Source organism: Bipolaris sorokiniana (genome assembly GCF_000338995.1).
Source record: "Bipolaris sorokiniana ND90Pr unplaced genomic scaffold COCSAscaffold_1, whole genome shotgun sequence".
NCBI lineage: Eukaryota > Fungi > Ascomycota > Dothideomycetes > Pleosporales > Pleosporaceae > Bipolaris > Bipolaris sorokiniana.
In genome coordinates this window covers 2,827,809-2,850,720 of record NW_006911895.1, presented here as the reverse complement: position 1 = coordinate 2,850,720, position 22,912 = coordinate 2,827,809, and the positions used below count along the sequence as shown (strand labels likewise).

At 50.0% G+C, this 22,912-nt stretch overlaps 9 protein-coding genes across 9 annotated transcripts in view; 2 read left to right on the top strand and 7 right to left on the bottom strand.

Moving 5' to 3' along the window:
* COCSADRAFT_195682 (uncharacterized protein) overlaps positions 1-1,433 on the top strand; it is a gene marked incomplete at both ends in the record, with an annotated part of 8,093 nt that extends 6,660 nt beyond the window's left edge. Inside the window, 2 exons of the mRNA XM_007696945.1 lie at positions 922-975; positions 1,069-1,433. Of these exons, the coding sequence (XP_007695135.1) occupies positions 922-975; positions 1,069-1,433 (419 nt within the window). The remainder of the gene's footprint in view (positions 1-921; positions 976-1,068) is intronic.
* Positions 1,434-2,775: 1,342 nt separating this feature from the next.
* COCSADRAFT_156097 (uncharacterized protein) lies at positions 2,776-3,913 on the bottom strand (the record flags this gene model as incomplete). The annotated part of the gene is made up of 3 exons (XM_007696944.1): positions 2,776-3,087; positions 3,181-3,275; positions 3,325-3,913. 3 exons carry the CDS (start codon positions 3,911-3,913, stop codon positions 2,776-2,778), a joined length of 996 nt encoding a protein of 331 aa, XP_007695134.1.
* An 859-nt stretch (positions 3,914-4,772) lies between these two features.
* COCSADRAFT_32607 (uncharacterized protein) lies at positions 4,773-5,952 on the bottom strand. Its single transcript, XM_007696149.1, has one exon. It carries the CDS (start codon positions 5,763-5,765, stop codon positions 4,956-4,958), a length of 810 nt encoding a protein of 269 aa, XP_007694339.1. The 5' UTR covers positions 5,766-5,952; the 3' UTR covers positions 4,773-4,955.
* Positions 5,953-7,246: 1,294 nt separating this feature from the next.
* Positions 7,247-9,421, bottom strand: COCSADRAFT_32606 (uncharacterized protein). Its single transcript, XM_007696148.1, has one exon. It carries the CDS (start codon positions 9,330-9,332, stop codon positions 7,524-7,526), a length of 1,809 nt encoding a protein of 602 aa, XP_007694338.1. The 5' UTR covers positions 9,333-9,421; the 3' UTR covers positions 7,247-7,523.
* A 2,899-nt stretch (positions 9,422-12,320) lies between these two features.
* COCSADRAFT_78815 (uncharacterized protein) lies at positions 12,321-13,271 on the top strand (the record flags this gene model as incomplete). The annotated part of the gene is made up of 1 exon (XM_007696943.1): positions 12,321-13,271. The coding sequence occupies one exon, from the start codon at positions 12,321-12,323 to the stop codon at positions 13,269-13,271; it is 951 nt and encodes a 316-aa protein (XP_007695133.1).
* A 221-nt stretch (positions 13,272-13,492) lies between these two features.
* On the bottom strand, positions 13,493-14,841 carry COCSADRAFT_76734 (uncharacterized protein; the record flags this gene model as incomplete). The annotated part of the gene is made up of 2 exons (XM_007696942.1): positions 13,493-14,461; positions 14,530-14,841. 2 exons carry the CDS (start codon positions 14,839-14,841, stop codon positions 13,493-13,495), a joined length of 1,281 nt encoding a protein of 426 aa, XP_007695132.1.
* Positions 14,842-16,286: 1,445 nt separating this feature from the next.
* COCSADRAFT_132322 (uncharacterized protein) lies at positions 16,287-17,407 on the bottom strand (the record flags this gene model as incomplete). Its single annotated transcript, XM_007696941.1, has 3 exons — positions 17,383-17,407; positions 16,746-17,334; positions 16,287-16,677 (listed from the first exon to the last, which is right to left on the bottom strand). The coding sequence occupies exons 2-3, from the start codon at positions 17,306-17,308 to the stop codon at positions 16,287-16,289; spliced, it is 954 nt and encodes a 317-aa protein (XP_007695131.1). The 5' UTR covers positions 17,309-17,334; positions 17,383-17,407.
* A 1,260-nt stretch (positions 17,408-18,667) lies between these two features.
* Positions 18,668-19,784, bottom strand: COCSADRAFT_32603 (uncharacterized protein). The gene has a single exon (XM_007696147.1). The coding sequence runs from the start codon at positions 19,567-19,569 to the stop codon at positions 18,739-18,741; it is 831 nt and encodes a 276-aa protein (XP_007694337.1). The 5' UTR covers positions 19,570-19,784; the 3' UTR covers positions 18,668-18,738.
* Positions 19,785-19,952: 168 nt separating this feature from the next.
* COCSADRAFT_132316 (uncharacterized protein) lies at positions 19,953-22,617 on the bottom strand. The gene is made up of 4 exons (XM_007696940.1): positions 21,504-22,617; positions 20,878-21,448; positions 20,587-20,823; positions 19,953-20,535 (listed from the first exon to the last, which is right to left on the bottom strand). Exons 1-4 carry the CDS (start codon positions 22,341-22,343, stop codon positions 20,045-20,047), a joined length of 2,139 nt encoding a protein of 712 aa, XP_007695130.1. The 5' UTR covers positions 22,344-22,617; the 3' UTR covers positions 19,953-20,044.
* Between the last annotated feature and the right edge of the window lie 295 nt (positions 22,618-22,912).

Here is a 22,912-nt window from a genome sequence, read left to right as displayed (position 1 = left end):
TGATAGTGTCATTGGGCTGGTGTGAGTGCCCAGCCTGTTTTTGTCGTTGTGAGTCTTGGGATGTCTTGCAGAGTGAGGTTATCAATCCTTGCGCACAGTGCTTTTCGCATTACAAAGGGCGAAGGCTGTTTTACTCTCTGTGCTGTAGATAGCTGGAAAAGAATTCGTCTGTCTGGTACGGGCTTATTCGGCGGCTTATTCAGGGTTATGCCGTTTCGGTGGGTTGCTGCCGTCTTAGTTATAGCGGCGCCCCTTTCCTGCATAGAGTGGCTGTTGGGGGGTTTTGCGACTTCCGCATATGTTCGTGTAGGCTTAGGCCCAGCGTCGCTCACAGGCTGGGGGGTGGTCGTGGATGGGTGGTGGATAGAGTTGGTTAGGGCATACACCACACGTTGCTGTAGTTCTTGTGCGACCAGGCGCTCCGCTATGCTAGTGAAGTTCTCTAGGCAATGATCAATCGCGTTCGCGATAGCTGTGATGATGCTGTGTCTAGTTTTGGCGGCCTCTTAGGCTGCCGTGATCTTCTCCGTAACCGCGCCCGTCACCAGTTGTCTCTTGTTAGCACTACCACCGAACGATATAGGTATAGGCGCTGCTTCGGCTTGCCTGTGTCTTTTTGTAGTGCGTAGGTTAGCTAGGCTAGGGGTATTTGGGTCCTCAGGGCGCGTGTGTGTCACTTCTGGAGGTCGAAGTGTCTGCCCTGGGGTACCTGGCACCGCCATCTCTCTGTCAGAGGGAGGGCTGGGCCCGATATGAGTTGTGAGTTGCCTTATTAGGCGCTTTAGGAGTGATTTCTAACAAAAATTTAATTGTTTTGAAGGGTACCATAAAATCACAAAGTTGGTGTTCGGTGCCGTCGTTATCTTTGGTAAGAAACTCTTCGGGAAGCGCATTCTGTTTCATGCTGACATATTTTCTCAGGCATGACAGCAGCACGCTACCTCCACGTCTACTTTGTCCGCCAAATCAGCATCCGCCAATCCAAGCAAAACAAAACAGGCACTATTGTCGATATCACCTCTAATGACAACACCAGCAACCGCCGCCGCGATCCCGTCGCCGTCACAGACGTCGGCAAGAAGACCGACTGGTTCGTCTGGATCTTCTCTGTATCCCTCTTCTGGATCGTCGTCTGGATCCTCGCCAACGCCATCCCAGTCTTCAGCTCCCTCCTCAACATCTCCGCCGCCTTGCTTCTCTCTTGGTTTACCTGGGGCGTCACCGTCCTCTTCTGGTTCGACCTCAACAAGAACGGCAAGTGGCGCTCTAGCGGCAAGAAGCTTGCAACTGCCGCTTTCAACATCTTCATCATGTGCGTGACGCTGTTCATGGTAGGGCCTGGCATGTACGCTAGTATTGATGCGTTGATGAATACATTTGCGACAACAAAGGTTAATGGGGCGTTTACTTGTGCTGATAATAGTATTTTGTAATTTTATACATTCTATTTGGGCGCTTGCTCTTTTCTGCTTTTGACCTTGGGTGATTGGCAAGAGCCTTTGCATATACTTGAGACTCTGATCATTGCTTCAGTAATATGAAGATGTAATTAGAACACAAAGCATTCCTATATTTAGTCTATGCGCCCCACACATAACCGATGTTTTGTTCATAGCTGAGAAGCACCAAATCGGGAGTCGTCGCATCCAATAGGGGTTTCGGCAGTGGATCAGCCAATGGATTGCTTGAGTGGCCTAAAACGTCCAGTGCCAACCGCGGATCTAAGAGAGGTAAGCCACAATCTCACCCTTCTAGGACTCTAGCTTATAAACACGGAAGTGAGCTAACTAACTTTGCTATCTCAGGTCTACCCCAAACTTTCCCACCCCACCAATCTGTCCTGAAAGAAAAACGATGTTAGAACTCAATTAAAATGTCACAAATCCCTAGCCTCGCTCCCAGCTTTACCCTATACGGCCCAAAAATGGTTTGGGATTATCCAGAGTACAATGCATGGGTCGCTGCTGGAAAGCTGGACGAACTGGCTCAGAAGTTTAACGTAAAAGTACAAGACTTTACCACTGGATTCTATCTACTCCCATTCCAAACAGTAGCAGAATACATTGCTGCATGCCGCAAAATACCAGGCCTTCGAGAGGCAATGGAGGCCGACGGAGAGGCTCTAGACGGCGAGTTGTTACCAGCCGGGATCGACCTTCGCCGTGCTAATGAAATCAACAACGAGGCCGGTTATGCCGCCATAAGAGCTTCTAGATGCGAGGGAGGTGGTTCCAGCGATGACGAGAGATCCTATATGGACGAGAAGATGCAAGTGCAAGAAGAAGGAGAACCTAGCTAGGTGGTCGGCGTAAGTCGAGAGCCTCAGTCTACCGCATGCAGTGCATTCGTGCCAGAAACCGATACTAATGCTAGCAAAGGATCGACAAGAATGTAAGAAGCGAGTGCGCAGTGACAACAAGGGCACCATGTGGTTAGTGAGGAATAGTCCGTATTCAGAACATTCGCCAAATGCCTGTCAGCCCTTCAAAGAATTCAAAGGTGTCACGGTCAAGCTCTACCAGTCGTCAAGCTCCGTAAGCTTGAAATACAGATGTGGAAGGTGGAGGAGTTGGAACTATGGCTGAGCTCGAGCAGGCCGATACTTGGGGGATAGGAAAAAGGTTTCGGTAGATTATATCTCAGAATAGTTAACGTAAAAGTATAGTAACGAGTGGCTCGCAATGCTAAGACCCCACCAAAAACCACGACTGTTACAGACTATTACAGGCTATTACAACGCAACTATAATTTACATCATGGGCCCTAAACAGCTAGCTAGCCTTCAAAAGGATCTGGCCATGAGGCGCAGGCGACTTTACGGACCGCAGAGAAGTTAACAATAAGTGGTGGACCCCAATGCTTTCTTGCCGCCTCAAAGATTGTCATTAGTTCTTTCACGATAGTGTTTTTGACATCGTCAACAGTCGTAAACGCAAAACGCGCAAGGAAGGTCGAGGCGACTAAAAAGTCCTTCTCAATACCGTAACCAAGAAGAATATAAGACACTTTAACATTTTCATTTAGGCCCCCTGATGGAACAAGCTTGTATGCCCTATGCCGGGCGGAAAACTGAATCTGTCTTCCAAGCTGCAAGCCATCAGCGTTTATTCCACCACACAACAATATTAGCAGGAGATAAGTAAAGTGCACGCAACTATAGCGTTAGGATGGTGAGGTTACCGGTAAATAACAATCATGTATGCTGCCTTCCTCCACAGCTGCATAATACAGGCATTTATAGCGTCTACTCGGTCCGCTAGGTGATGTTGATCGTTCTAGGGACGTGTTAGCATTGATCATTAGAATTATAAGCAGTGTGCATACCTGATCGTATTTGATGAGAGCCCCCTTCTGTGCAATGCCACCGCTCCTTTCCCTTTCCAGCAGCGCTTACTTTGTCGCCTATGTTCAAGCACAAGAGGCGTTGCGCACCAGAATCGATCACGGCGGCGGTTCCATCATCCAGCCTCTTAAAAACAAGCCGATGCCCAACTTCGTAGTCCACAAATTGGCCGTCAATACAGCTGTCTTCGTGGAAGCTCACGGCCCAAGTAGTGCATGTGCCGGTGTCGCCACGACAGAAAATTTCCGGCAAGGGCTCAAGTGCCACCGGTGGATGCTGAAAGAGTCCGTAGTACGGGGTGCAGACTCCTCGCTTTTTCCTGATGAGATGATTTGCATATTGCCATAGGATCTTCTTCTCGACGGCGGCCTGTCTCATTTCCTGGCCTACAACTGAAAAGTATTGGGTCCATGGCGCGCTGGAATTGTGCGCATGACAGAGAATATATCTCAAGATCAACAAGTCAGCGAACACCGATCGAGCCCACAGTGACTTGTATAATGCCTCAGCTGCGGCAATGAGCGCCTGATTCGAGGATGCGGGGATTGAGTCCAAATTTGGATCTTCCATACTGGAATGGTGAGGTTCTGATTATGAAGTATTTCGAGCTCAAGAGTTATGGCTCGCTTGGTTCTTTCTAACTATCGTATTGTGAGGTTCCTGGAGTGTAACTTGTTGACATTTTAGAACGCCTCCTTGAAGTTCTTCTTATCAAAGGAATCACGACTAGCCAGGTGCTCTATGGGTGAATTTTCACCGGCACTAACAGAAAGAGCGTCTCTGCCAGACGACTGCTTGAGATTGCGCCTCCCTCGCGAGGTTTTGTATCACACTCTGATACTAAAACGACTTCTCACGATCGTAGAATTCAGCCTGCGCATTGATAGGAGAACTCATAACACGAGGACATGCGGGAGAACGGTTAACCCCAAGTAGACTGTTTTGTGTTTTTTTTAAGGAAATTTTCGCAAACTTGCCCAGAAATTAAATAAATGTGTATTAGATTCCTCTCTGGCTCCACCATGCTATCGTTCTACTAAACTAGCGATGACACACCTTTATGTGATACCCACGGAGCACATTAGCTAGAAAATGTATTCTAAGAGACCCCCCTCTATAATAACTACTTCTTAACTACTCTCTACGTCTATTATCCTATCACGAGGTTCTCATAATTACTATATTAAACACTCGTTATACATGCTCTATCTAGGTTTTAGGAATATATTCATAGATAATTAGTAGAAAACTAAAATATTGTAGAAAGACAGGATATGTAAAAGAGATCCAAAAAATCTCGTTACTCCTTTGATGCGATGTCGTCTCTGGATTGTCCATACTAAGGTATATCGATTGGGGCTGAGCTGAGGTGTTGATCCATACAAAGAGCAATTACTCTAGCATAATTGTCTGCGTGATCACGCTAGGAGCAGTAATCTGTCACACCGTCATCGTATCTAATAAATTCCGTAACTACTATCAATTAAATACTATACATATCCAAAAATAATGCCGTCACCAAGAAACCTAAAACCCAAACAAACCCCTTCCCCCAAGAAAATAAACACAAAGAAAAGAAACCCCCACAATCCCAACCACAACCACACATGCATCAAGGCACATACGGCGGCGGTGCTACATCCCGCTCCCCCAACTCCGTCGAAACAGTCGACGCATAATGCGGTGTCGCCTCTTCCCTTTCCTCCCTGCCATACCCCTCATACCTCTCCCACCCCTCCACCTGCTCCGCCGTAGCCATCTCGTATGTCAACCCCGGCGACGTAGCCGTCGCACCAAACGCCGGCGTCGACATCGAGTATCCCGGGTTTCCATATACTCCCCCTCCTACTCCGAGCCCTCCACCAGCAGTAGGTGTCATGCAGGCAGGACTTTCTTCGCGTACATCGTGCGGCCGCGAGCCGTTGGCGATGGGCATGCGGGAGAGGGTTGCGAAGGAGTCGGAGCGTTGGAGCGAGGGCTGGATTATTATGTGGGGTTTTCGTTGAGGCACGGGGCGGCGTGGGATGGTGAAGCTGTGGGTTTGCGGGAGAGGAGGGGGACGCTGGTGCGGGGGGAGAGATGGTGACTGGTGATGGTGGAAGTCCTGGGGAGGGAGAGTTTGGGGGGTGTAGAGTTGGGGGCGGGGTTGGGGTGCTATTGCGTAGTAGGCGTATTTTTGGTGGGCGAGGGTGGGTTGGTGGTGTTGGGGTGGTTGTGGTGGGTGTTGGATGTTGTAGTGCTGTTGTTGATATTGCTGTTGAAGTTGCTGTTGCTGCTGCTGTTTTGCGCAGATTGCACCGGGGAAGGTATGATGTCTTTTTTTCTGAGCGTCGTCTTCGGCGGTGTTTGCTTGGTTCTTTTTGCGGTAGTGCCGGTGGAGCAGGTAGCCGCCTGCGACTATCTCAAGGCCGCCGAAGATCATGGTTGTGGGGTGAATTGGTACCAGGTTAGGGCACGACTGGTAGGGAAAAAGCAGGGCTAGGGAGGGTAGCTGGAGCTGTGGAAGAGGATGCTTGCTAGGCAAGAGGTAAAATAGGTGACTGAGGCCATGACCATGGGCTTTGTGCTCAGCCTCTTTCTGTCACACGGATTGTGGAAGCTATTGGGTGCCGCAGCTCTGAGCGTGGTGGCGGAGTCGAAGAGGTGCAGTTGCGATAGCCAATCAACGTATCGCGCATACTTTGCCGTATCCACATGCGGCCAACGCCCTCTGCTTCATCGCCTTGTCAACAATCAACCAGACTACTGTCCAAAAGAGCTCCATTGGAATCATTGTGTGTTTCATCTCTTTCCAATCGGCTTTGTAACTTCATACAACAGTCAGATAATCTTGCCTTGTCTTCTTCTCAGACATGTGATGCATTGACATCTACACGAAGCATAGCGTCCTGCCTAACAAACCCCTCTCTAGTCAGCTGCACGAGTTACATGACGTGATATCGTTTGAAGATCACTAACGAATATCTACTAGGGATATCAAAGGATATCCTGGTAGTTCATACATCGCTCTATTGGCTCCACTTCACTACCAGTACCGATAGGAAGATCTAACAAATGACGAGAGCATAGCCAAGTGGCCAGTTCTAATTCAAGACTAACAGTGCAGTAGTTCTTGGGAGATACTCGTGATGCTTGAGTTGGGCAAGCGAGCATTTATTCAAATCAATCGGTATTGTGTCTACTTCTCCAATCAATATCGCTACTGCATCTTGCACATGAGACACAAATTCGAGAGTAGTCTCTTGCATACGAAACTTGACCTTTCATGGCTAGAAAATAAACCCTGGCCTTGCATCGGTAAATCTATTGAACAACTCTACTCCGATGTTTCCACTTGGTGGACCAAAACAGCCGGATAAAAAATCACGTTCAACATCAACCCAAATCACTGCTAAAATCATCATAATGGGCATTGCAAGTTTCGTGAAACATCAAGAGTTCTTCTGAAGTATAGCGTTAATTATCTAACTTCTTTTCAATAGCTAAACAGTGCGTGGTGTTGTCTTCATAGTGTAGTGGTACTGTCGTTGTAATACCAGGCCCATTTTTTATCCGGCTATTTTGGCCCACCAAAAGCTTCCATCACAAGGATTCGCGCCCAAACTCGAGCTTCTTTTGAGAGTAAGCGGCAATTGATCAAAGTACCGAAACTTTTACCACAATATCGTAGCCGAATGCGAACCACAAAGACTCTTGCCCCCCCAAGGCCTAAATTCCGCTTGCCTCGTGTCCTGAACTCTGTGGAGGGTCATTCTCTTCAGCCACTCTTCTCAGTTGAGCCCATGATTTCTCGTGCAGTATGGCTTCAAATTTTTAGGAGTGTCGGTTTCATAAAGCACTGAGATATCGATGACGATCAATTCGTAGGAATAGTGTTACGAGATTGCGTTGGCAAAAGTGTGCCAAAAAGCGGTAAATTCTCGTTGAGAATTTCCATTATGAGTCTTTTGTAGATATTGATGGGTTCGATGACAGTCCTAGCGAGATACAATCTTTGTGGGGTTTTGGAAACGTAGTTGGTAGGACTGAAGTAGCTATTCATGACCTCAGGTTTCACCTGGATGTTGTGAACAATGTTGTAGAATCTCAAACGATACTTAGACAAACTTATTCGATATTGCGTTCGCTAAGCTGTTGAGAAACCAAAATGCTGTCTAGGTACTGCACCAGGCAAGTATGTTCAGGTCGAAGTAACTTTTCCACTCTCCATATCCCCGCCTTGCTCGACTCTAGCCAAGGGCGATGGCTCTTGGTTCAATTTTGTTCTCTTGATCCCAAACGATACAAAAAGTCCCATCGCACCAACAGCCGTGTACAAAATCCACACTCTCCTCAACGGGCCCATGAAGCTTTGGTGGACGACCTCCTTCTGAGCTACAGTAAGGTCGCCAATTTGGACACCTTGGGAGATTGCTTCTCCACTAACTAATTTAGTGGCAAACTCTATAGAGATACCACTGTCGACAAGTCTTTGAAAATTAGGCGCCGTCAGATACTGAAAGATGACCTGGCTCAGAACTAGACCGATAGCGCCCGAGATCATACGGACGAAACCAAAAGCTGCTGTACCGGTAGCCATGTCGCTGTCTTGTATTTGTGTTTGCAAGGCAATAAGCGGAGCTGCAAAATTGGGGCCAAACCCGAGTCCAATGACAGCCAAAATGCCAATGACTTTTCCGAGATCAAACGATGCGTCGAAGGATATGAGAAGACCAACGCCGAGCGTCATCAAGAATAATCCGATCTGGAGCACTTCGATAAAGCGACCGATCTTTTCAATGACCCATCCTGATGTCAAAGATACGATTGCTAGCGGTATAGCAACGGCGAGCATCAAGAGTCCAGTGGTTGCCGGACTCATTTCGAGGACGATTTGAAAGTAAAGCGGCAGGAAGTATGCCACGGAGTTGAATACCAAAGCATCGCATGCACAGACACCCAGTGCACTGAGGTTGCTGATGTCTCTAAATATGCGCAGGGGCATGATGGGGCTGCCGCCGCGTTTGTCCTCCCACCATTGGGACAACGGAAAAGCCATGAAGATAGCTGATCCAAGGACGATAAGTGAGATGACCATTGGGTTTGCATACGAACCACCACTACCCATCTGAAGACCGACCAGCAATAGGACGGCAGCAGTGATGATCGTAGTTATGCCAACCCAATCGACAGAAACAAGGCCTTGGAGGAGCGGCGTTCTGGGATCATGGAGCTCGAGAGTGAAGTAGAGCACAATGATTGAAATCGTAACAATCGGTATGTTGATGTAGAAACACCACTTCCAACTCAACTCTTCGGCAAAGATACCGCCAAGCACTGGACCTAGAGCAGAGGCGAGTGCCCATGCTGCCCCGACCATGCCCATGTAGAAGGAGCGGTTGCGAATTGAAAACAAGTCACTGACACACACGTGCACCAGCACTACTACACCACCGCCACCAAGGCCCTGGACAGCTCGACCTGTAACCAGCATAGGGGCATTGACGCTCACTCCGCAGACGATGCTACCACCCAGAAAGATGGAGTTGGCGATGAGCAAAACAGACTTTCTTCCGAATACATCCGACAGTTTACCCCAGAACGGTATCGACGCGGCATTGGTGAGTAGGTAAGCGGATCCAGTCCAGGCATAAAGTGAATCCGGGATTTGAAAAGATTGCGATATGGTCGGTAGAGCGGTAGGTATGAGAACCGTATCAAGAGCTACCAGAAACAGCGAAAGAGTAAGCGCGACGAATGCTGCCATTATCCGGAATGGCGTTCTACTATCGGAGGTTGGTGGACTTTTGCTTGCGACTGATGAGCGGGGACTGGCGGCTGCAGGTTGCTGTTCATCCTCTTTCACGCTCATCTCATCCTTCTTGGACTGTATTGGCATCATTTCCACTGTGCTCGTAGCGTCATTTTGCGAATGGCTCGTATGACCCGTCTGCGATATCAGTTCCAGCGCATCAACTAGACTTGAATCCACAGTGGGCGTCTTAAGCATGGTGGCGAATGCTCAAGGCTGTAGCGTAAACGTGAGTTTCTTTACCACGCATTCGTCGTATGCGAGCAACTTGGGTATTTGTAGTCGGCCAAGGGCATACCTTGTAACCAGTCTACATCCGTTTCCAGCGCCACCTCATGTCATGAAGACCAACCAGCCATGCCAGTCATCAACAACCTTAGACCCCACCTATCTGCGTTTTATGAGCTCTCATACGTCTCCGGTAAGAATGCTTGCTGCAGACTGAATTAGTGTATGTTGGAATTGACGAGTAGCATAAGCTACAAACACTCGGTAAGCTTTGGCTTGGGAGGGTTAGCATTAGTGTGCATCAATCGGCTGCAAAGATGCGGAACTACCCTACCTACAGATATTGGCTAATGTTAGCCCTCTCACAGTTCATGCAGTAGTCGTAGTACAAACATGGGCCTCGAGAGCTTGTACCCTGACGCCACAAACGTTTCTTGTTGCGTATCCAATGGTGTTTCGTGCCGCGTTATCTGCCTCAACTTTTTCGTCAGTCTCTCAAACGGGCTCCTAGTGCCATGCCCGCATTTTTTGACTCGCCTACTAATACTTGCGTTTGAGCAAGATACACGACAGCAATGCCGTGGCGAGATTACCTATATCTGCGTTTACTTCTTGGCCAACACCTGAACTAACGCCAGGTAAGCACACAGTGGCTGATGATGATGTGTAGAAGTGATGATGGGTGGTCCGCCTCAAGCCCGCATTTTATGGCACGATGTAACAGCAAACGTGCACGATATGACAAGGTATCCTTGGTTGTTGCAAACACCATTTCGGGAACAGGTAGTCTGCTGTAGCCAAGCCATTCGGGGCTTGTAGTGACGGTATCGGCAATTTGGTAAGGGTGGGATAGTACATGGTCTTTCCTATTAGGGGATGTTGTCAATGAAATAGGGTAGTTGAGCGCTCTGAATCGCTTGTCCGGCTTGACGCCATGTGCCTGGTATGGAAAGCTACACCTCCAACGGCTAGATTAATCCAGGAGGCTTGGCTTGTGACACATTCTTTATTGAGCGCTCTTATTCATCAGAAGCGTTGCTTGTGCTTTTGCTTAACAGACAAGATTCGTCTGCACGTGAGCGGTGAAAGGCCTTCATAAGCGGTGACTCGCGTGTCGTGCGGCTCCGAGAGGATTCCCGTGCATACAGACTGCTGTGAAAGGTGCTGCTGCATTGTTTCAAGCCCGTTTAGCGATGCTTATTGTAGAGGAAAAAGCATAGAGCGGCGATTACCGACACATGGCGCATGATAGCTGCCGACAGAACAAAATGTAAAGTATGTATACACGGATCCACAATACTTCATTATCTTGTAGCAAGGCTGGAGACATACCCAATCGTTGACAGATCTTGAGCTAGGGCGGGGTATGGATAGAATGGAGTACTTAACACTTGACCGCACTTTTCTTACTCTTTCCCCAGCCCCATGGGTACCTGGACTTCGCAAAGGAGGATAGCCAATAATACCAGGGCATAGGGTGGATACCCGCATGGCGATCGTCCAGATATCCCATGGGTCTGCAATTTGACGAGAAGGATCGCAGAAGCAAGGACATTCCGTGGTATCCGAAGGTAATAGGCCATTGTAGCACGAAGGCGGAGAAGGCGAGCGCTAAGCGCCTGTGTTCCATGGGATCCGCCTACGCAAGGGGCATCAATCATATGGCACTATACACTTGCAGTAGCTCTTTTATTAGAAGTTTGGTAATGCTTCCCGCGACTAACATTACGACTTATTATTTATTATGGATCACCACCGTTCGGTCGCGCCGCGGCCACGTAGTAGGTGGCGAGATTACTCGAGCACTGCATGTAGTGCTGCGCGGAGATGAATGGGATTGGATGCCTGGTTGAAGTGCATGTACCACGGTATGTCAGGAGAACCGAAAGTATAGCGTCGGTGATAGATTGCGGAGAAAGGCTGAAGCAATACTAAAATCCTACCACAGCGCCTAGCAGTCGCGAAGATTCGCTCTCTCCATGGTAGAGTATTGTTTAAGGCACCTTCAATGAAGAAGCCAGTATGATGCCGTTGTCCGTTATATAGCTACGGCCAGATTGGGCAAACCACGCATCTCGAGATAGTATTGGATGGCCGACTACGGGTAGACACATGCAGATAATGCGCAGTGCGCACGAGATTGGGTGTGGTAAAGATCTTCAGATGATACCATGGTGATGCGGCAAGACAAGAAGGAACGCCGGGGAATCTGCGGCCCGATCCCGCCGTCACATCGCACAAAAGTAAACCCCGCACGTACTCTACATCTCATCCGCCCACCTCTCTGCAAGAAAACAAATTGAAAAAGAAAGTACACTTCTCTGAGCCATTTAGCTATCTTTCGAGACTGTATTCTAGATACGATATGCATGACTTGGCACTCATATTATGACTACGGGTGTTCAGTCCGAAGATTCAGCGACACTACTTCATTTCCGCCCGTAACAACTCCTTCCAGGTTCTTATATGGCTGAGGAAGTCATGGGGAGTTTTCATGCCCTGGCGAAATCGCTGCTTACAACACGTTACTATGATTACTACATCACCGCGGCTGCAAAGGCGGACACTATATATGGCCACTATACCGCATCAACCCTAGTCGTCACGTGCTGATTACTTTTCTCCACCCGACGATGCTGAAGTTACACAATCCCGGTATAGACTACAGCTGAGTAATTAGCCATAATCGCCGGGGCGCAAAGTGAGGATGCAGCGGCCGATGCAGCAGTTCGAAATGAACAACACATCTGGTATAGTGGCATCGAACGAGACTACAGCTCCACCGCAAGACTGAATTGACGGCATTTGTAAAGTAGGATTCAAGATGAGTTTGAACAGGTATAAAAGGCCGTGATGAGAATATCAAAAAAATATCATCACACAGCACTACCCAGCTCACACATTACCAACTCTCGAGCACTCCCTAACTCCTTCAAACCCCCATCCCCACCCCCCAAAATGTCCATCCACAAAGTCCTCATCCTCGGCGCAACCGGCTCAGTTGGCCTCCCCATCCTCACCGCGCTCCTCTCCTCTCCCTCCCTCGAGATAACAATCGGCACACGCGCCAGCTCCCGTGCTACCTTCCCCCCAGGCATCACCGTAAAAACCATCTCCGACGCCTTCACAACGCCAGAACTAACCTCCCTCTTCACGGGTCAAGACGCCATCGTCGTCGCCCTATCCACCGCCCCCGTCACAGCCGGCGGAAAAGACGGCCTCGCCTTCCGCCTCATCGACGCCGCGTTGGCGGCGGGCGTGAAACGCTTTATCCCCAGCGAGTTTGGGGCGAATAACTTGGACCCCCGTGCGAGAGCGCTGGTGCCTACGTATGATATCAAGGGAGATATGCTATCCTACCTCATCGAGACTTGTAAAAAGAGTCAGGGAAGGATGACGTGGAGTAGTATCTGCTGCGGTAGCTGGCTGGACTGGGCGCTGAATCCCGCCCAATCCGGTAACTTCTTAGGGATTGATGTTAAGGGACGCACGGCGAGGGTTTGGGATTCGGGCAATAAGAAGTTTGCGGTTACGTCGAGTAAGAATACGGGGAGGGCGGTCGCGCAGGTGCTGCTGCGCGCGGAGGAGACGGCGAATCAGCAGATTTTTCTGTGCGATTTTATGGTCAGTGTTAGGGAGATTGTGGAGGCGTTGGAGAAGGCTAGTGGGGAGACGTTCGAGGTGGAGGAGAGGGAGAGTAAGACGGAGATTGAGCGTTTGAAGAGGAAATATGAGGAAGGGGATGCAAGTGCGACGTTTGGGCTGTTGGCGCTGAGTTTCGGGGCGGATGTGGATGTTGGGTACGATTTTCCGAGTGAGCAGCAGGTTTGGAATGAGAAGTTGGGGTTGCCCAAGATTACGCTGGAGGAGTTGGTGGAAGAGGCTGTGGAATTGGCGAGGAGGTTGTAGATGTGTGGGTTGGCGATGAAGTTGAGAAACTAATCATTGCTTGATAAATATAGTAGTACTTTTGAATTCCTTCCAGCAACCATACAACGCCATACGATTAGATACTGTAGTATGCAAATTTCAAACACCTTTCAATACCAAACCCCGCTAAACGAGAAACGAAGCATTAAAAGAAACCATCGCCTATAGTACACATCGTTCTCCTTGAACAAGAATCAACCTCACGACTTAAACACTACCGGACTCTTCGGCGGCGTCTCCACCCCCACCGAATCCGCCCTCTTCCGCACCATTGTTGTCCCAGTCCCAGTAGTCCCAGGAACACTATTATCATATTCATACCACACCCCTTTAACCCTCCGGTTCAACTTCCTCGGCGGCGGACTAATCCGGCTTGCAAGCACCCCACTCGACGTCGTCGAACCCAGTGAATGTGAACTCGCCGCATCCGATCCCACCATGCTATGATTATTATGGGTGAAAGACTCGAAACTCTGCATCATAGATTGGCACGTCTGCGCAAGATCCGACTGCGCTTTCGCTAGTGAGTTGACGTGGGATAGCGTCGATGTGAGGAGATTTTTTGCTTCATCTTGTGCTTTTTGGCTGTGCTCTTGGGCTTGTCGCGTAGACTCTTGCGATTCGAAATGTTTATTGGAGAGGGCAATGTAGTGGGATGCGTTTTGGTCGACGAGAGATTGGAGTTTGAGTTGGGAGGCAGAAATGGCTTTTATTTGGATGCTGTTTGATTCGTTGATTTCTTGCATTGCTTGTAGGCCGGTTGATTGGGCGACAGAGAGGGCGTGGACTTGTTCGGCATTTGTTTCGACGATGTTGGCGAGGCGGGTAAGGCTTTCGGCGAGGCTGTCGAGGGCGGAGGTGTTTGGCTTTTCTTCAGATGGGAGAGGAGAAGGTGGGAGGGCGAGTGTGCCGTTGGAGTGTTGGATTGGGAGGACGACGGGGGGACAGGTGGGACTGTCTTGGGAGGAGTAGAACCATTTATTGCGGAGGTCGAAGAATTTTAAATCGTCTTGTATGAGTTCTATGTCTTCGCTGCGCATGATGAAGAACTGGGGGCTCGGGCGACGGGCGGACGAAGGGTAGTTTTGTTGGACAAGGTGCCACCATTGCGAGCATACGGCAGCCGAGGCGAATGTGAGGATGTAGGGAGGCGAGGATGGGTAGTCGCTCTATGGAGTCTGTCAGTCTGGACATCCAGGTGCCGATTGTCGCAAAGAACATAGCAGACACCACTTACTCGCTTCGCATAGGCGTAGAAGAGAGTATCGCCTTCCTCTGTCTCTACCCTTCCCTCTTCAGGAGGCCGACTACCACTCCCCTTGCGGGGCGACATCGAGCCAGTGACTAATGGAGACTCTGTATTCATCATCAAGCCAGCTGCGAGCGAGATGCTAGGTTTCTTGCGTGTTTGCTGGGTCCTTCGCTCTGGTGACGTCTGTCGTCGACTGTGTATGCGTCTTTCAAAATTTGAGGTGGTTGTTTGTTCAAATAGGGACTTGGACGAGTCCATAAGAGCAGTAAAGTCGGGCATGCTTTGTGGTCGCGACATGTCTGCGGTTGGTGCTAGTGGGAGAATGTCTGGGTCTGGGTCGGGAATGTAGTGGCAGCAAAAGACGTCGTCAAAGTTATTGGCCAGATGACACCTGAACGACATAAAGCTTCATGAGTTGTCGGCTGCTGTAGTTGCTAAAGATAACAACACCCGGACAAGGGTTGGTGAACAGTAGTAGTGAGTGTGTGGGAAGTGTGGGAACTGGTCTGCATCCTTGTCAATGACCTCACGGTAGCAGGGGATGCTTGGACGTGCATGCGCCATTGGGTGTTTTGGACTAGCGGAAGGCGGACCATCACTCTATCGAGTACCTCATTCAACAATGGCTCACAGGAAAAGAATCGCGTTGCGCGAGGCTTTGCCACCTCCTCAACGCCAATTGATGCAGATACAGCTGTTGTCCACCCACTCGACAGTCCCCGTCTCATGGCGCGAATGCAGGGGGGACGGGTTGCACATTGGAAACGCGAAATTCAGGGGCGCACCAACTGTCCTAGCGGTAGAAATGAATGTGGATGTGTGTGGTTACGCCATATTGGCCTGTTGTTTGAGAAATCCACATACGCGTCGGTGGCGATGACGGTTGCAAGAGTTTCGGCTTCCAGGGTAGGGTGGAGCTGCGAGCGGGGAATGACGAGAGAGCACGTGCCTGGCGTCTTCACGACAAGGCCCTGGACCATTACCATCAATATGCTATGCAGATATCGACAGGATTCCACGGCTATCTTCTTGCCAGCACTCATGTTTTTTGTTTTTAGTGACAACCACTGGCTGCATTGGTGTGTGCGTCATGATTTCTTTTTCTGAAGCACACTCCGCTCAGCAAAACAACACCCCCATTGGACAATGGCGCACAACGGGGGCTGCAGCGCGGCCGAGTGCTCCTTGTTATCTGCTCATTCGGTTTCGAAAAGCAAAATATACTTCGTCTATCGGCACAACGGCAAGGCGAGACGTGTTAGTGGACCCACGGATATCACATATGTGGATGTATGTGTTTGTTGGTGTTGCAAGACTGTTATTCCGAATGCAAGTATTCTCGGTAGATACCCAAAAAGTAGGCCAGTGATGGGTTCGATGCTGCGATATCTGCCGCTGACTGTATGCCACTGAACCATCCCTCCTTCACTGCGTGTACCACCGAACCATTCCCCCCTCATTTGATATGTCGTCGAGTCATACCTCCATCGCTAAGTATACCACTGAATCATTACCCTCCACTTGCCATCCATATGCCATGCTCACCTCCTCATGAATGCCCATCCCCTTTGCCAGACGGACTAGCGCTCCCAGTAACAAGAGTGCCTTAATGATCAAGAGTACCTCCGAAAACTTGCGCCCAAATGGAGCAAAACTTTTCGTACTTACCATTCATGTGCAGTGCGTGCGTGCCAAAATTCAAGACTCAAAGAATCAGCGGCGCGAGGACCCCGGCTATTGTTTTACTCTTTAACGCCCACCTTGACCTCGAAGTGCTCCATGGTTTCAAAGCCGTGCTGAAGCAGCCAATTATCGGGAATCACAGACTCTAACTCTGTCATCCAGGGCTCGGCCTTGTCCTTCCTGAATATGAGGTGTATGTATGGTCTTGGTACCACTGGAACACGGAACATCTGGACGTTGGGCGGGTAGGCGCTGTTTGTGGGTATGGGGATAGAAGCAGCGAGGAGCTCCGGAGGTATAGCCCATCCTGGTGTTGAGACATATCTCACCACCGGAACGCGATGAATACGGACCGAAGCAAGATACCGGCAGCGCAGAATCTCTCTCCAGCGCTCGTTCGTCTCTGAGCAAGACTGGTCCCTCCGAACTTGACGGCCAAGGACGCGGTAGCTGTAACACAATCAGTGGAAATGTTCCTTGCAAAGGCCTAGTTAGATTCAATAGTATATGTAACTCACAGATCCTTTGTCTCTGCATCGACCGGCCATTGGTGGCCACTCGTCGCATAGCGACCGAATCCAGCCTGCATTGAGAAGCCGTTTGCCCAAACCTCAATCAGAGGTAGTACTTCGATGCCTTTGGGGCCACGTTCTTCTTTGTTGGCCGTCTCACCAAGTGCAACCGTGACATGACCGACGAAAGACAGGGTAGACTCCCGTTCGCCTGAAGGACCGATCTTGGCAAGCTCTTTGGCGGCAGAGGGATAGAAGGCCTTGAAATAACCGGATATGTTGTTCAAGTCAAGGCCAATCTCCTGGTTGATCAAGTAGATCGGGCGAAATTCATACCTGAGCTGCCGGCTCGCCTGCGTCAATCCCCAGAACGGACGGCTGGTTTTTCGAGGAATGTTCTCGGACTCGGAGCCATTGGTGATGCTGCTGTCGCTCGAGAGTCTCTCTTCGTATTCTTGGGCAGCGATATCTGATGGGAGGGTGCGGCTTCGATCAAGCCGGGTACGGGGACGTAGAGAGGCGATGCGTGGCCGGTGAACGAGCACAAGTTGAGTCTGCTGGCCATGCATGTACTCGTAGATTCTGTTCCGGATCTCTGCGACTATTTAGCTTGGGCTGCTTTCGCCATTGGAATCAGTGGTACCTCCAGGTAGATCCAAGAAACGAAAGGATTGAGCACCTCCACGTTTGCGAGCCTCAGTTCTCTCGGGTGTGTCTGTATCAGCGGTAGAAGCTTGGCGTATTGTGCTTCTCTTGACCGACCGCTTCTGAATACTGACGGTGGATACGCGTCGAGGAGTCGAAGTAGAGCGAGTTGGTCTTCTCTTGTCAATAGGGTTCGCTTCATGCTTACCAGAGATCCCATTTCATGCAGAAATTGACTCAAAACAACAACAAGGTCGATCAAACGATGCCAAAACAACAACAAGCTGGAGCGGGCGGGTGGGGGGGGGGGGTACTAACGCCATGTTGATATGTGTCGGTTCTTTGCTGTCACTTGACAGGACGTCAAGTGTGGACAATAATGTGGTGTAGAAGGGAACCGGCTGTCGAAGTTGTGTCTGGACCAGACAGCTGGAATATTTTCGTTGTGCTTTGAAAGATTTGTTCAGCTTGATCAACAGCTTCCTTGAGTGTATTGAAACTATCAGCCTCCACTCGTAAGTACGACGAGGACAAGAACTGTAGGGCGAGCGAAGATATATACTCTTGGATAGCCGCCTACAAGTAAATGTGAGCAAGAAATTATTGCTGCATGAACAAACGCCAGTGACAGACAAATTCACAGTGATCAGGGCCAAAGTGACCGTGCGTTCACGATGAGATGGGCATGGCTCTTGGTGAGTGGCGAAGAGGTTGGTCTCTATCAACTTCATTTTAGATTCTGAATCTGTACTGTTCAGTAAGAAGTGGGCTGTATTATTTGGATCAGTGCAGCCCATCGATAGTTAAAGTAGTAGTTATCAATCTGGAGGATCACAGCTATGCCGTGGTGACTGCTGTAATGCTGAAAATTTTGATACGGAAGCAGCAACTTGAGACATTTTAGCTAGAGCAAACGCGACGGCCCACTTAGTGGAATGTAAACGCTCTGTAAGGAGGGAAAAGTTAGTTCTGCATTACTGTGGTGAGTTTGTACGCCCTACTTTTACAAGTCAGTGTTATTTCAGTCGTGCTCACACACCCTTGAGGACGTTGCTTATTGTTGTGAGGAAAGAGGAAAGAGGAAAGATGAAGCGGAAGAAACGTCAAGCTTGAGTAAGGAGGAAGGAGACAAACTTTTATGAGCCGACCGCTCAGGCAGCAAAACTAAGTCTTGTCTCAACAAGCGTGATTGGTAAGATACCTCAAAGACCATATTGTGTAATGCCTGGTATCAGATTGGACAGACATCAACGGTTGCCACGTGGGGTGAGTTAGGGAACCATGTACCGAAGAACAGAGTTTCAACTCATTAATTCATAAATTCTTCTCTAAATCCTCATCTCGTATCCCTGCGTTATGGTAGCACATATCCGCCATCAATAATGCAATCGCTTCCCGTCATATAACTCGACGCATCACTCGCCAGATACAAAAACAGTCCCTTGATCTCCTTGACATTGCCCTGTCGTCCAAGGGGAATCATACGCAGTCCCTCATTGATAACCAGCGGTCCCGCACCCATCTTTGTGTCGAAGAATCCCGGGCTAACAATGTTTACCCGTGCAAATTCCCTCCACTCGCGCGCCAGCGACTTCCCCAGATGAGACACGAAAGCCTTCGTGCCGTTGTAGATTGGCTGGTCAACGGGTACGTTGACGATGTGTGCTGAGATACTCGATGTGAGGATCAGATTGCCGAATCCTTGCTCCTTGAACACCTCACCGGCGTACTTGGCGCAGTAGACTGGTCCGTCGACGTTGACACGCATGAGGTTGTGGTAGGACTCTAGTGTTTGATCGAGCAGGGGCTTGCTATCTCCTGTGCCTGCGTTTGCCACGAAGCAGTCGATGCGGCCAAAGTCCTCGACAACCTGCTTGACAGCTTTTTCTACGGCGGCGGCATCGGTCTGGTCGACGCTGTACGCTTTTGTCTTGACCCCGTGCTCTTTTGCCAGGTTCTCTGCACGCTCGACGGCCTTGCTGTTGGAATTGTACCATAGGGCGACGTTGCCTCCCGCTTCAGCCATGGCATCTGCGACAGCACCGCCAATACCCTCGGCGGCTCCATTGACGACAATAGTCTTGCCCTTCATGCTGAATTGTTGCATCACATTAGTGGGTGTATCAGGCACCGGCTTGGGAAAGCCAGCGCGTGTCGTTTGACATTCTTCCACGGACATGGACATGTTGGCGGTATTGATATGATGTAAGACTTGAGTAAGAAATAGGGCTGTTCGAAGTGAGGTGTCCGTGGGAGGGTGTCGAGTGCCGAGATATGGAGTTGACGTGCAAGGCTTTTATACATTTTTCTGAAATCCGGAAGTAATACCAATTCCAACGAATACGACTGACCATACTTGCCCCACGATCCCAAATGCTGGGTATGTCTGCGTCACGGGCTGGTGTTGTGGGGCAGATCTGGAGGACTGTCGTCCGGGGCCTCGTTCTCATACGGCCCGATCTCTATTCCAAGACTAGACTGCACCTCGGCTAACCTTCCTTTGCCACAGGCCCGGCTTACTGAAAACGATGCTGTCGTGCACTCTGGCACAACATCTATCTCCATTGAGGCGCATGAGATATGGGCAAGATGCCGCTTGAATTAAAGGTCTAATAGTTTACTAGATGTACAAGAAAAGAATATTTGACGCCTTTAAACCTCTACTGGTCCTTGCTCGTCTCCTTGTGCAATCCTCCATTTTCGCCATTCACACTTTCCCTTTCTGTCATCTCTCCACTCTCAGCTACTTCTGATCCTTTGCTCTCTTCGTCTCTCCTTCTGTCCTGGGCGATATCCGGCGCTGGTGCAAACTTGCTCTTGGCTCGAATTCTCTTTCCATACAAGTAAAAGAATACAGGCATGGGTACCAACACTGCGGCTACACATCCAAGCAGTGTGCTTGCCCACTCAATGCCCATGCCTTCAAACATGAAGGTAGCGAAAAGAGGAAATATGCCTCCAAATATGGACCGCATGAATGTGTTTGCGGCAATGGCGGAAGCGGCGAACATGAGGTAGGCGTCTACAATGTAGTTGAGCAAAGAGAGGAAAATAGAGAAGATTCCAAATCCAGTAAAGAGGCCAGAGAGGACAGGAACAATCCAATGGACATTGCCAGTGTAACCTGACCAACCAAACCAGAATAGACCAGCTGTTGTGCGTTAGCAGGGGTCAGCTGAAAGCTTGTTAGACAGTTACATACCAGAAAAGAGAACACCGCCGACCATGGCGATTGGTAAACGCCACTCTGGGACAGGAATATTGTTGTTTGCCGCCAGCTTCTTAGCGTATCGTGGATTGTCACATACGACAACGATGAAAGCAATGATTTCACCAGCGACCATACCAAAGTACGCAAGGCCGCCGATGCCGGCACTCCAACCATATACACGTTGGAAGACGAGCGCATAGGCAGTCAGGAAGAGGTAGAGCAGACCATCTGGTATAATTAGCATACCGTCCTGAAGCGAGGAAATACAATTCTTGAACTTACAGATAAAGCTCATGTAAATGGTGATGAGTAAGACGATGGGCTCTGTGAACAGGATGCGCATGGGCCTGCTGACGTTCTTGATAATCAGCTCCTTAAAGTCAACCTCAATCTCCTCTTGCTTTGCGTGTATGCCCCAGTTCTTTGTTCGACGTCGGAGCTCGCTGGCCTTGTTGATGAGCACTACAGGTGGGTACGTCTCTTCCATAAAGAACAACAGTAACACAAACGCCAGGAATCCCATGAAACTCGAAACGTATTCGGTCCATCTCCATCCAAGGTAGCTTTCCGTGATGAAGCCACCAATAAAAGGGGCAAGTAAAGGTCCCATGAAAACTGTGGCAGAAAAGACGGCGACAGCTAGACCACGGAGCCGGTTGTCAAACATGTCGGCGAAGACAGCTGCGACAATGGCTAATGGTGATGATCCAAAGAGACCAGCGAAAAAACGGGAAATCATAATGGTTTGGAGATCTTTGGCTACGGCGACAGCGATGCTGAAGATGGCGAATCCAAGGGAGGCGATGATGAGAGGGGGTTTTCGGCCGTATAGCTCGGAGAAAGGTGCCCACATCTGCAGCTTATCAGTACATTATGTCTCTGGTTGGGCGGCGTGCATATGTACATACCAAAGGTCCAAAGGCATATCCAAAGACGAACAAACTCGTACCCAGCGTACCTACGACGTTTGCTACACCAAACTGGCGAGAGACGGGAATTGTTGCAGCTGAAAAGATGCTGGAGCCCATGGTCGCAGCGAGCGCATCAAAAGCCAGCATAGCGCCAATTCCCAGCTTTTTCTTCATGGGCCAGTTTTGCGGGTGTAGTGGATCATCTACGCCATCAAACTCGACGACATATTCTTCCCTATCGGGCAGAGGTGGAGGAAACGGCTTTCCAGCTCCAAGATTGGGCAGGGGCTTCTCGGTGCGGCGTCGTGTGAGAGTTCTGGACAGACGCGAATCGGACGGGGAGGCTCCAACGGTGCCGGCATGCTGGCTGCGATGTGTTTCTATGCGGCGGATGGCTTCAGGATGACGTTCGGTGGGGTGCAGGGTGAGGTAGTTTGCGCTCGAGGTCTGCGAGTTGACAGTCGGTCGGCGGTCGCGTGCGGGCGTCGAATGTGCGGTGCGGATTTCCTCGAGGCGGGCGCTGTGTGTCGAGGCTGAGCTTGTAGAGCTCGTGGTCGAGGTGGAGGATGTGCTGTGGCGTGACAGAGGCGATGCGACTTCCTCTACTTCCTCTCTCACAGGCGTTGCTTCTTCCTCGCGTGGGGCTAGCGACTCGCTCGCTCTGCGCTCTCCGCGCTCATGGGCTGCGATGTTGCGTTCACGCTCAGCAAGAGTCTGGTCGTGCATATGGCGCTGGTGGTACTGCTCGCGAAACTGGCGATTGGGATCCCATGTTGAATAGGCTTCTGGGTTCGCATTGGCCTCGTTGCGCAGAACCTCGTAGTCCTCCTCCTGCATGGTGGTGGCACGCTTGTCTCTGGTCCAAATCTAGCGGCAGTTTTTGGTGGTGGTCGAATGCAAGAAAGAAAACAATCTTGGGCAGCCCGAAGCTAGCCACTCAGTGCCGAAAGTTCGAGCCTGACGTCGGGCGATCGTAGTGGAGCTGGTGGATCTTGCCTGCTAATACGCGACGGGAGGGCTATTTAGTCTCGTCGTATATCCGGGAGTTGGGCGCGGCTGGTGTCGCGGCTTGACGGCGCTATTATTGCAGCAGCCGGCCATTGGAAAAAAAGGTGCTCCATATACTCGAGCATGTAGCCATGAGCCCGATAGTGCTGTCGAGCTAGCCATGCCCATTGCTATGTCACTACCAAAACGAGCCGAAAAGTTTGGGTTCGAGTATGGAAGTGTGACTGAGTAAGCCATAAGTGGCTGACCGAGCGCAGGCGGTGAGGCGCGGCCGAAGTTTTTTGGTGGGCAGAACGGGCGCAACAGGAACAAATCTTTGCCATGCACATACGTCACTCCACCAACATGCTCGGTAAGCCCCTCAACACCAGAGCACTGCCGTCATTGTGCATCAGTGC